The sequence below is a fragment of the Colias philodice genome, chromosome 22 (assembly GCF_061535455.1).
Source record: "Colias philodice isolate Cphi_HAF_F1 chromosome 22, ilColPhil1 Martin Lab GWU primary, whole genome shotgun sequence".
NCBI lineage: Eukaryota > Metazoa > Arthropoda > Insecta > Lepidoptera > Pieridae > Colias > Colias philodice.
Window position 1 is genome coordinate 835,097 of NC_143107.1, and position 13,787 is coordinate 848,883.

Genomic DNA, 13,787 nt, shown 5'->3' on the forward strand with positions numbered 1-13,787 from the left:
CTGCTTGTGAGGAATGCGCGGGGGTTTTTGGATAAATTTTAAGTCTTGTATAAGGATTTGGATTTTAATTTGTAAGGATTAATTTCACTAATTTGGTAGAGTTAGGAATTAGAAGTATCCGATTCGTCACGGGTATCTATTACATAATGATTCAATATAGCATGCGCTATCCAAATCGAATATCTAATCCAAAATCCTACTAATATTATAAATGCGAAAGTTTGTCAGGATGTGTGTGTATTTGTTACTCTTTGCGCAAATACTATTGAACCGATAACAATGAAATTTAGCACACATATAGAGGGTAACTTGGATTAACGCATAGGATAGGTTTTATCCCGGAAATCCCACGGGAACGGGAACTATGCGGGTTTTTCTTTCGCGGGCGGAAAGCTAGTCCAAAATAAAGCTGGAAAAGCTCCTTCCAATTCGACTGAAAATTAAAGAGCATAATAAAAAAGTATAACATGAAAAATACGGCACCCGTGCTAAATTAATTTTAAGTACATTTTAAATGAATGCAAATAATAATTCTTACATTTTTACGGTATCCTGATATTTTAACTACGTGTTCCGTAGGATTCTCTTTAGAAAACAAACCCATATCCGTGCCATCAAGCGCTTGAATTTTTCATATTCCAATTAAATTTTTTGATACTTATTCCTTTATAAGTTACAGTTACTTCCAATAAAATACTTGAGTAGATTGTACCAAGAAATTTGGATGAAAAAAAAACCGTTTGAGTCAAAATGCCGACGTTACCTGATGTTAATATCTTTCTTTGTTTACAAAATATAAAGTTACTAATTTACGTGTCAAGTGTCAAAGGAAATTCGAGAATGTTTTTGTTCTTTAAGTGCCCGGATTAAGTTTTCTTTATTCTTTGTAAAGATAAGCTGTTTAAATGCCGTGATTACGTTTTTGTTTGAATTGTGTTCATAAGCTTTTTTAAAAGTAGATATTATGTACATTTGATAATGTAAATCTATTACCTAGTCTTTAAAATAGTAGCTGTAGGTATAATAAAAATTGTAGGAGCAGGAAGAAATCGTTTATAATGTGAATAATATTAACGTATTTTATTTTGTGCAGTATAAAAATAAGCTTTAAAATTATGAAAAAGCATCTGTTGGTGTGAATAACCATTAAGAAAAATTATATGAAAAGCAAAAGTGTGCGTTGGCCGGGAATCGAACCCGGATCAACTGCTTGGAAGGCAACTATGCTGACCATTACACCACCAACGCTTGTTTCAGTACTGCTGAAAATGTTTACAATAGAAATACTGTTGTGCAAATACAGTAAATAAATAGTATACATATTATGAAAATTCAGGTAAGTAAATTTGATTTTTTTACAATATTAAACTTTCTCCTAAGCGACTTAACCGATTTTGATTAGCTTTCAATATTTTTATAGTAAGATAGGTACTAACATTACAATCTTATCAATACGTGAATTGATTTAGAGTATATCTATTAGAGATGGATGTTTATGTGTTATGGATATTCATTTTCAACGATCCTATTTATTATCCTGGACCCAGATTATTAAACGTAAAGCCGGGCTAAACAGCTAGTTCGATTTATAATTATTTTAATCAAAATTACAATTACAAGAGCACGCATGATGTCGAATCGTATTAAACACGAAAATTCTTATCAACATTTCTCAGTTTTAACAAGGCATGATATAATCTCGTACATGTTACAAATTGATTCATTCTAATATAACCTATATTAATTTATGAATAAGGATTGTTATCCTGTGAAATATTTTGTACGATTCTTCCATATAAGATGAAGGAGTAGAATGCAGTTCGTGATATCTGATTCCTATTGGACTGTAATCTTAAAGTACAGTCGGAAACATAAGTGTTAAATATTATTATTTAATAATAAAGAATTTTATTTAAACTGTCATTTTATTTCTCCTCTATTGCTTATTATCTTATCGTAATATGAGCTCTATAACGAGAGGTTCAAGATTCAGCTTCCGTAGAAACCAATTATTATAGTAAACATGTCGGGGTAAAACATGTTAGATAAAAAAAAATGGTTGCCTGTAAAGTCGGTTTTACGGGCGAAGATTTTACGTGACAACGTCTTTTTCTCAATCATAGTTGAGTGGGAGAGAGACGCAAGGCATTCGGCGGGCCTCTCTCTCGTTCGGTGACTCATCGTAACGTTACCGAGCGTTACACTTTTTCATAATAGACTACAAGCCCGCATAGGACAAAAATATGGGTCAAATGAACCACCAGGGGACATATCTAGAACGATAGCAGAGCAAAAAATAATAAGATTCATCACTATGCCGTCACTTGTAAGCTGTCCAACTGAGTGCAGATGAGAATTGAAAAGTACAGGTAGACTCGGTAAATTTTGGTCATATATTTTTGTACGGCATTCTTAACCATCGATAGATCCATTAAAAATAATAAGAAACCGCTCAGTGCCGTACAAAAATGGTGGTCCACCAAGTCGGAATTTTTATTTAATTTCCGAGAGTTACCGGGGGTAAATTTGGTCATTTGACCATGTACGGCATCTGTGTCATACTATTGCTATACTGCTTTTAATCCATTATTCCGCAACGCCGTACAAAAATCATGGGGACAAGGGGAAAAAATCGAGAGTTGTAATCCCCTCTCTTTCCCCACTCCAGGGGGTCATTTGACACAACACGAAATAAATTTATTTTTAAAGTATTTTATGCATAGATAATATTTTTTCATGTGCCGTACATTTTCGTTGGTTCAAAGGGGAAAAATCTGAAAAAGAAAAAAATCCATATAACGAAATGTTTGCTTTATATTTTTATAATAAAATATAAATATACATTAATATTAAGAAGCTCGAGGTGGTTAATTATCACCTTGGTAAGTCGGAGTCAGGTGGAATGGACTCCGTTAAATTGATGAACTAATAAAAAAGCTATGAACGAAAAGATGTGAATTATATGCAATCAGTCCATGAATACAGGTAAAGTCACAAGCAAATGCTAGTAATATATACATATTCAAAATGTACAAGTAAAGCGCTTTCAAATGATACCAAACACTGCATATTTATCTTAACTTAATTTTTTTACTCTGTATGTTTTGTCCGCTAGAGGGCGCCACATTAGATTTTGTGAAACCCCATATAGCCTTTAGCTAGCTGGTCGGTGGTTATCCAGTGAACAATTCAGACGCCTCTAATGATATGTCATTTGTCGAATTCTGATAAGTAGTTTAGAAGTTACGAGGGAATAGATGAACATACATACATGACATGTAAACAACCATAACCCTCCTTTTGCTTTGCCGTAGTTGGGTAAAAATATGTTAATGCCGTACTGTATCAAATGGCCATAAAGCACTCTTAAAATTGTAGCTTTCGTCGCTTTCATCAGCCTAAAAGATGTGGTCTGCACAAAAATGTACGGCATCGTTTTTTCCTAATTTATCTATGTTAATACTATTTAAAACAACGGATAAAGTGTAGAAAACTATTATATTTCATTAATATACGATGTTTAAACTTTAACAAAATTTCTGGTTTTGCATTTCTCTATAACTTTTTTTAGAACGGTTTCTTTTGAACGGCAATACTATACAACAATTGAATTTTACAATATCATGTTAAAAAGAAAGTTCCCGTACAGGGTCAAATGACCTTACAGCTCTTTATATCAAGAATTCGATGAAATTAAGATGATTATTGGTATACATTTAAAAGAACAATTATTTTTTGACGGCATTGCTTTTAATAGTACTTTTGAGTGCTAGATAATGTTTTGGAACCGAAGCCGTACTTAGTCAAATGACCCCCTGGAGTGGGGAAAGAGAGGGGATTGCATCTCTCGATTTTTTCCCCTTGTCCCCATGATTTTTGTACGGCGTTGCGGAATAATGGATTAAAAGCAGTATAGCAATAGTATGACACAGATGCCGTACATGGTCAAATGACCAAATTTACCCCCGGTAACTCTCGGAAATTAAATAAAAATTCCGACTTGGTGGACCACCATTTTTGTACGGCACTGAGCGGTTTCTTATTATTTTTAATGGATCTATCGATGGTTAAGAATGCCGTACAAAAATATATGACCAAAATTTACCGAGTCTACCTGTACTTTTCAATTCTCATCTGCACTCAGTTGGACAGCTTACAAGTGCCGGCATAGTGATGAATCTTATTATTTTTTGCTCTGCTATCGTTCTAGATATGTCCCCTGGTGGTTCATTTGACCCATATTTTTGTCCTATGCGGGCTTGTAGTCTATAAGTGACTCCCAGTCGCAACCTAATTTAAGACGTTGTCACGTCAAAATTCAAATTCAAATTACATTTATTTGCAAGAATGTAGTTACAAAAAAAGGTAACTAATCACCATAAGGATAAATAAATGTACTTATTACTAAATGCTAACAAGGAAGTTTCATCTATATGTGAAGGCATTCAGGTGAAAGGTTAAGTTATAAGTAGCATGATTTCAATTATAGATAGGATTTCAATTATAGATAGGTTTTTAAAAGTCTAGCAGTCACTTCTGTTATCAGTCCACAAAACTTTTCAATAGAATAATTGCTACCACAAACAAACAAAGACAGAGAAGCTATTAATTATAATTATAAATGTCTATGCGACTGTACAAAATAAGTTAATATTCATCCGTAAATAGCATGCTTTTCGCTTATCAACCCCATCATATCAATTAACCATCAGAACAATATAAACCCTATTTCCTATGAAATAAAGGCTACATTCCAATAACAGTGAGATCTTGTTAGCAATGATATACTACAACTCCGCCCTACGGTTTATCTTGTACAATGATTGTAAAGGAAATAAATGTCTTTATTATACCTTTGAAGGTTTTATTAATGTGTAAGATGTAGTCTAATCGATTAAACCCTTTAGTTTTTGCTCGGCTAACGGCGCGATAAAATAATTTTTAATTAATCATAATATTATAAACTAGCTGTTGCCCGCAGCTTCGCTTGCGTGGAAAAGATAAATTTTCATGGTATAAGTTTTCATCCCCTATTTTACCCCTTTAGGGGATGAATTTTCTAAAATCCTTTCTTAGGGGACGCCTACGTTATGACATCTACCTGCATGCCAAATTTCAGCCCGATACGTCCAGTGGTTTGGGCTGTGCGTTGATAGATCACTATATCAGTCACCTTTTATATACATACTTTTTTTTATACTTTTTTTTTTCTGTATATAGATTATGAATCCACAGAATGAAACAGTAATTATTTTTATGTCTGTATATTCCGGACCTTAAATTCTACTAATATTATAAATGCGAGGGTAGACATTTGTTATTCTTGCACGTAAAAACTACTGAACCGATTACAATGAAATTTGGTATGCTGAGGATCCAGAATAAGACATCTAGGCTACTTTTTCTCCCGGAACTATGCTGGTTTTTTCATTGAAAACGCGGGCGGAAATCTAGTACATAATACGTGCCAGGAGAATATTAATTTTAGAATTCAGTTTAATATAGAATGTATACCATATTTTTATTGGGAAAAAATATCCTTTGGGTGAACACGTTTTTTAATTAAACTTTGCAATTCGCGTGATTTATTTCAAAATTCAGAAAATTATTAATATTTAATAGGGCTATCTAGGTAAACGCATAAAAATACAATTTAACAAAAAGTATTTATTTAATAATCCTCATCTTCTTCAGACGTGGAAGACACAGTAGAAGACAGCGAATCTGTAGAATTATACGCCCAGGCTTCCACTTGGAAACGATATGTGGACTTGAAGGTCACCAGAGGGATAGCTACCTGTTAATAAATAGATATAATTAAAGTCTATGACACGAATAAAAAAATAAACTAATAACGCTACCAATTCTGCGTAATTCGGAACGTCGCGTCGCGGTCGGTTAAAATAATGTCATGTTAATTGTTAGTAAAAATACCACTTATTAAAATTTTAAAAATTTAAAATATATACTACTAATATATACTATTATTATATTTTAAAAGTTGAACTGTTTACAATTATTACCAGCTCATTTGCTCTGTGCAACCACAGTTGCAAATTGAATTAAGTATTTGGCAGTTCTAGCTGTAATATAATAAGTATAGGTAATTAGATTTATCTAATTACTGTCAAATACTTCATTCAATGATTGTTTCGTCAGTTGAATTGTGATTGAAATTATTTTACTATCAATGAGAAGTTACAAGTTATTTAGCCTTCTTGAAACAATAAGCAATTTTTATCGATGACTACTAAATCATTCTGCAAGGCGTAAACTTTTATATTGAGTTCGATCAACTGCTTGGCTATGTTAAAACTTAAAACTAGCCTGCGCTACTCATTTTCGTTTGAAAAGCTATTACTCGAAATGAAAAAAAAAAATGGTGTAAGTATATGCTACAAGTTAGCCGAATAGAAAAAGAGCATCAATGTAAATTATACAAAAATGTGATTATTAAAAAGAATTAAAACTATTATAATGATAGTATTATTTACCTTAACTTCTGTTGTATCTAACTGCCATACTCTTGGTTGACCGAGACGGTACGGCATCCCGACCTTCACGCAAATTATCATGGTGTCGTGAGCTGCGTTTATCTATGCAATATAAAATTTTATAATATACTAGAAAAATACACGAAAAATAACTTCGCTTATAATTATGAATTTACTTCAATAGGTAAATCAACGAAAGTAATTAAAAAATGCCACAGAAAATAGAATCAATAGTTCATCTTGTAACATAACCAGGTTGAACGTAAATTGTATTCTTTTTTGATAATGTATTATAGGCGACATGATTTTAAAATGTAAAATTGTGCCTTGCTTGCTAAAGTTTTGTTGAGAAATTAAAAAATAGAAATAATATGGATCATGAGGAAGAAATTGAACCCGCGACTTTTTGCACCCTGATAATATGGCAAAAACACACCTTAATAGAGGCGTGACAAAACCGAAAAAGTAGAAGAAATTCGTTTTTTCAAGCGTAAGCGGTAGTACGATTCTCCGGTATGGGTATTAGAGCGATAAGACGGGTTCGTTTTCCGCCTGGTGATCGATTTTTATCCATTATGTATATAAAAATTTCTCTGTTATACAGCATTTGAATGCTACATAGCTAGATATTCTTTATTAATTGTTTTTTTTTAATAACAGAGCAAGCAAGGATTGTTGTTAAATGGTCATTTCTCACCTCAAGATAATAATTCAAATACGTGTACGACGAGGGTTTAACTTGAAACACTTCGTGGTAGAATCTAAACAGATCGTCAGCTGAGTCGCCTCGGTCGTAGCAGCGCAGCCCGCCCATCCACCAGTGGCCGACCCACGTGTGTGCGATCAGGTCGTAGATTGAGGTACGAGGCATTACGTAACCTTGGTAATTAAATTGTTTGGTTGCAGGTTAGGTCTTGGTTTCAGTGCTTCAAGCGAGGCGAACACGAAGACGTAGTTGTTTGTAGATTGAGTGAGTTTGATTTGATTGTTTTAGTGAGGAGACCTTAAGGAGACTAAATACATGCTTTATTTTGTTCTAGTTGACATTATTATATATTATATGTTGTATTTTCTACTTAACTGACGAACAGACGTTGATTGAGGTGCGGGGCATTACATAACCTTGACAATGAAATTGTTTGGGATTGAGGTACGGGGCATTAAAAGATACCAAAGTAAAGTGGCGAACAATTTGACCAAATGTTTCAATTTTTCTAGCGAAGTCGAAGAACACGAAGACGTAGTTGCTAGGACAGCTATAAGGGATTGATTTGCAAAGTATTACGTTATAGGATTTTTTAATAACAGTACCATTAGCAATTTTTTGTACTTTTGGATCATTTCATATTAACAGCTGAATATAAAATGTGCAATTTGCAGCAGAGTCTATTTTAACCGGAACAATAAGAATATGATGAAATTGTATTACGTGCAGAATCTTCTACCTACGTAATATTAATATGATTTAAATTTTAAATTATCTTATGTTCATATCAGACTGTAAAATTTTATTTGTATTTTGTATGTTGTATGTTAATATATTTATCAGTCATTTTGTGAAAAATGAACAAATTTTATCACAAATATTATCAACTTACCAAAAGGATCATCCTTAGCGAAAGCACCGACAGCTTTTCCAGTAATAGCAGCAGTTATCCAGGGCACATATGGGTGTATGAGTGTGTGACGAGGTGGGGGTGGAGGTCGGCGGAGACGGAGAGGATCTGGGCATGGGGATCCACCTGGTGGAATATTAAGATAGAAAAATATACGAGTTTTGAGATCAACACCTTATAATAAAGAAGAATAAAAGCCTTGTTTGAAGGATATAAGATATGCTAGAGAATATACTGGATTTCTTGATATTACCTAGTATCATGTAGGAACACTGATGGTGATGTTTAAAATGGTTGTCTATGTGCAGTTAATTTGTGTTGTGACTTGTGACTGTTCATGAAATAAGATGCAAACCAAAAACAATTTTAAAGTTGTAGTTTTTGTTTCAGTATGGTAATTATTAAAAATAACAAATTCCTAATATATGAATCAGACACAATTATATCCAAATGTAAAATCACATCAAATTTATAAATTTGATGTGATTTATTTAATTTCTATCACAGATTGTAAAATAAATCATCCAAACATTACCATTGAGCCAAGAAGAAGATTTATTCTAAGTCTTCAAAAAAGCACTCTATTACATAGTTACTTACAATACCTTGAGATAAAGCGACAATGGACCAATGACCAGTATGCTCATGAACAAAACTCGGGGATCCAGAATGGAATCCACATCCAGTGGTACACGCCATGCGGTCTTTGCGTATTTGTGTTGAGTTCTGGGAAATTTTGATGGTATAAATACTCACTATATTACTATTTTGAAAGATAGAAAGCCAAATTACTTGAATTATGACAAAATGGAAAAAGCTTAAATTAAATGCTGCACAAAACAATTAAAATTTTCAGGCTTATCCGGTGACTGCGATTTGTCTTAACTAAAAAATTTTTAAGTTAAATAAAAGTGATCGAGATATACTTAAATACATTCTGCAGAAGTGGATATTTAGAATATAACAAATTGAAAACTTCACTCTTTTCATATCATATAAGACAAGAAACACATTCACACAGTCTTCTTCATCGTAAATTGTATTAAAATAAACATATGGCTACATCTTAAAACTGAAGAACTCCACTCAAAAAACCGGTAACTTTAAACATTCTGCATCATTCTTTTACATAAAAGCGACATTCGAATAATGTGGAAGTCTAAATATCATTAAAAATCTGTTAAAAACCTATGAATCAAAGAAACAGATTATGCGAACCCGCATCTATCATAATTCTATAGACGCCTTGACCAATAAAGCTACTCTTGAACCTTTTGCTGTATAGCGAAGTTACCTTGATAGACTTATATTTCACTGTAAGTAAAATATTATTTTAAAACACTACAAAATCTACTACTTTCCGATGAAATAGTATTAACATAGTCTCTTATGATAAAAATGTAACTAGACATTTAAGAATATTATTTCTAACGCTGCTGAAGATAATATCATTAAAAGTCGTGGTCAAACACTTCCCTAGCGACCTTTATATACCTACCTATATATTACTCTATGCTATCGACACATAAACAACTAATGACAAAATGTAATTATACAAAATACTTACAACCGGTTTAAATTGACTATCATACAGATAACATAGTTCCCTGGGCAGCAATCTTAAATTTGTTACTTCTTTTTCTTCTTCAATAAAGTCTCTTGGTACATCTGTAATGAAAATGATCTTTTAACAAACGAAATTTGAAAATACAGCTTCAATTCTAATTTTTTATCTACAAAACTCTACTATTGTATATTATGGCCATTTGGAATTTGGAAATCTTAATTTTCTGAATTGAAACTTCTTTAGGCACGTTGAGAGTATAATTTCAAGGTCGTGGTTCATGGAGTAAGACGACGATTTTTTGTATCTTTTAAGCTTGCCAAATAAGTTTCACTTCTGACTCGGGTGCTCGGCACACACGCTCCTTTTTACACGCTTTATATTAGCTTCACCTGTATGTTTGTAACCTGTGTTTGTAACCGACTTCTTTGGGCGCGATTTTGACCCACTTTAAACGGCCAGATTTCGTTCAAACTTTGTAGATTTATTGAGGACCGATGACAATACACTAATTTGATAAAATTTTCTATTTTTTAGTTCGGCTTTCTATAAAAAGCGTGTTTTTTAGTTTTTTAAACTATTATTATTAATTATGTCAACCCTTACAAATAATTAATAATAATATATGAAGGCTTAAGGATTATGACGATGAATATATAAATAGCAATTTAACAATTTCTAAACGATTACAATCGTATAGGTATAGACTTACCACTTGAAAAGTCAATATGAAGTATCTTTTCAGTGGTTTGCTTGCCGCTCTTGGTCACTATAAAGTTTTTGAAGGGAAGACACACTGGTACCATGTAATCTATAAGCATATTTTTTTGACATAATTTGTGTGTGAGGACAAAAAATGACACATCTTTTCTATACACTATTAATAAACCATACATTAGATACATACATTTTGTAAGTTTTCAGTAATTATTGTAATATGTATAATATACAGTTCGTCTATTGTTATCATTTATATTCCAAGTTTTGCTTTTTAACATCCCTACATATATCGCATCCACACAATCTCTATCATTTTCTAATACATCATTAACTAATCATGCTGACACGATTTAACACACCAAAATGTATACATTCAGAGTGCAGCAAAACATCAGTGATCAGCATCTTTATCATGTTCTTACCCATTTCCAAACTTTCCTCCTTAACTAAACATACTCACACAACTTAACAGGCGTCAGCAACTTCAGCAACCCATAATATTCTTCACTCCAAAATGCTTATACCCCGGGTGCAGTAATACATCAGCAATCGACATCGCTATCATTTTATTACCTTTCCTCCAACAAAAAGTACTTACAAGATTTAACAGGCGTCAACAACTTCAACAACGCTATACTATTCTTCACACCAAAGTGCTTATATTCGGGATGTAGTAATACATCAGCGATCGGCATCAGCAGGACCGCTGGTTCACACTCCTTCCCGGACGCAAGGTCTCGGAGTGAAGTCTTACATTCGAGTTCGTCTCTTTCATAGTCGCCGAAAACTACGTTGCCTCTGTGCGAATGTTTTTGTGATAATGAAAAATGTGTATATGCAGTTTGGAATAAGTATCGAGTTACATAATAATTAAGTACATATTAGATTAAAGTTATTTCAACTTATGGCAAAAAAATTGATCTCCATACTCCAACTTAAATAATTAAGTCTACAATGAAAATTTGCTAGAATTAAAAATGTACATATGTATAAGAATAAATGTCATTATGAGCAAAATTTCATTTTTTTGTACCTTTATAGATATTTTATGAATTATAATAATATGTTATGGATAAAAATGTATACCTATCGTTAAATAAATAAATGTTTGAGTTTAAATTTGTGTTTCATTGAATCCATGTCCTGTTCCCATATTATCATGCAATACATTGTACATAATTTTTCTTACGATCTATGTATTTTATTCTGCATGTTTGTTCGTGTGAACAACCAAAACAGGTGAACTTACAAAGCATATCCATCCGGTATCTGCGCAGCATCCACGGACGTTGACAGAACAAATTGTCGACTAATTAGAACCACTCTCGGTACTCTGAAGTAATGAGGAGTGCCGTTTTTAACTGGAAACAGACTTAATTGTAAGACAATGTAGGTGTGTGTAGTTTTAATTAAGAAATGAGGGTGTCAAACTAAATAATAATACTGGTACTGGTAAATAGAAAAAGGAAAATTCGTCCTGACTAAAACAATGATACCACAATGATACCACATTTTAATTCCTTAAAGTTAAAATATAATTTGTGCAATGCTTTATAAAAATAGGTATTTTTTTAAAGAAAAAATTCGATCACGAAGACGTGGGTTCGAATCCCGCCTTTAAATCCCGAAATTTATTAAATACATTCCTCTTCACTTTTTTATGAGGTAACGTTATAAATATATGCTTTCAGACTACCAAATATTAATAGTTACAACCATGTATTAAAAAAGGAATCAATAAAAATAACTCAATCATTTCTAGCCAAACAAACTGTGCATTTACATCAAACGAGCGAATGCTCATTCTAACCCCACTATGTCAAATTATTAAGCTATTACATAGCTTCTATCGCGGGCCTTGAGTGCGGGGACCGAATCGAGAAATTCCGTAACGAAAAACCTCACGCTCCCCACTCCGACGGGCGGAGGTGTGGCTTGAAAGCATAAATAAATAAATAAATAAATAAATAAATCATTTATTGCATAAAAACATGGTACATACAAAGATATTAAGATGAAAATTAAGGAACATTCATGTTTTTACTATAGTTACATAGCATACAATAATTATTATTAATTCACAAAATGAATGAGAATGATAAGTTAGTTACAATTTAATAAGACGAGTCAGGAGTATTGTCAGTTAAAATTAGTTTTATACATAAATCATAGTCATACAGTCAATCAAATATCAAAATCATTATTTTATATTATTTATACATTTTTCATATTATACAGAAATTCATTTAAGTTGTAAAAACAATTCTCTAACAAGTATTTAATTAATTTATTTTTAAATCCTGGAAGAGGAACCCCTTGCAGGTCTTTTGGAATTTTATTAAATATCTGAATACCTATGTAAGGAACATTTTTTTTGTACAAAGTTAATTTAGGCCTCGGTAAAAACAATTTGTTTGGATATCTTGTTAATTTTCCAATTTCTTTATTAAGTTTAAAATATTGAGGATTTTTTTTTTATGAAAATACAAATTTCTTTGATATATATACATGCAAGAGGCAGGATTCTCAAGTTTTTAAAAAGTTCCCTACAACTCACAGTAGGCCCAACATTACAAATAGCTCTTATGCACTTTTTTTGTAATTTAAATGCTCTGTCAAACTCAACCGAATTGCCCCAAATTATAATACCATATGACAAGACTGATGATACATAGCCGTAGTAGGCCGTTATCGCTGCTTCCCTTGATATCGTCTGTCTTAACCGCCTTATTACATAAACAAATCTATCAAGCTTCGTGCAGACCATATCAATATGCGACTTCCAGTTACAGTGTTTATCATAGATTACCCCAAGAAATTTAGCTGTTTCGACTTCTTGTATTATATGTTCTTTGTATTTTACTGTTAGGTTATGAGTTATTCCATTATACGGGCAGAACTGAATAAAATTTGTTTTTTGTAAATTTACTTGAAGATTATTGGATTGTAACCAATGTATTGTTTTTTGAAGTATATTGTTTATTTCTGTTTCGTATGTATTAACATTGGTACACTGCACAAAAATAGTCGTATCGTCCGCATACAAAACACATGGACAGTCGAGATACATTGGCAGGTCATTGATATACGTCAAAAATAAAAATGGACCTATTATACTGCCTTGAGGCACACCTCGTTCAATGTTTCTGTACTTAGAGCAGTAAGTGCGTTTCAAATTTCCATCAATTTTCGTAATTTCAGTGCATTGTTGTCTATCACTCAGGTACGAATCCATTAAGTCATATGCTTTTCCTCTTATACCATAATTATAAAGTTTATAGAGTAACTTGCTATGATTTACGTTGTCAAATGCCTTAGACATATCAAGCAATAGGGCATTAATGGGTATTTTGTCATTAAGACTGTCCATTATAAGTTTCGTCATATTAAAGC

The 13,787-nt window shown here is 32.4% G+C and overlaps 1 protein-coding gene and 1 non-coding gene across 2 annotated transcripts; both read right to left on the reverse strand.

The window, feature by feature from the left end:
* Window positions 1-1,176: 1,176 nt before the first annotated feature.
* On the reverse strand, window positions 1,177-1,248 carry TRNAG-UCC (transfer RNA glycine (anticodon UCC)). The gene has a single exon. It is a non-coding gene; the product is annotated as a tRNA-Gly (tRNA).
* A 4,423-nt stretch (window positions 1,249-5,671) lies between these two features.
* Window positions 5,672-11,606, reverse strand: LOC149478267 (prostasin-like). The gene is made up of 9 exons (XM_089709174.1): window positions 11,584-11,606; window positions 10,993-11,192; window positions 10,387-10,485; window positions 9,678-9,778; window positions 8,716-8,836; window positions 8,093-8,236; window positions 7,192-7,373; window positions 6,495-6,596; window positions 5,672-5,797 (listed from the first exon to the last, which is right to left on the reverse strand). Exons 1-9 carry the CDS (start codon window positions 11,604-11,606, stop codon window positions 5,672-5,674), a joined length of 1,098 nt encoding a protein of 365 aa, XP_089565300.1.
* Window positions 11,607-13,787: the final 2,181 nt, after the last annotated feature.

What these genes read in the sequence shown, in the direction of transcription:
- LOC149478267 (XM_089709174.1), bottom strand. Translation starts at nt 11,606, where the DNA reads ATGCAGAATAAAATACATAGATC. An exon ending in ATTTGAATTATTATCTTGAG is followed by an intron (nt 6,597 to 7,191) that starts GTGAGAAATGAC and finishes TATATTGCATAG; the next exon opens with ATAAACGCAGCTCACGACAC. An exon ending in TAGATACAACAGAAGTTAAG is followed by an intron (nt 5,798 to 6,494) that starts GTAAATAATACT and finishes ATTTATTAACAG; the next exon opens with GTAGCTATCCCTCTGGTGAC.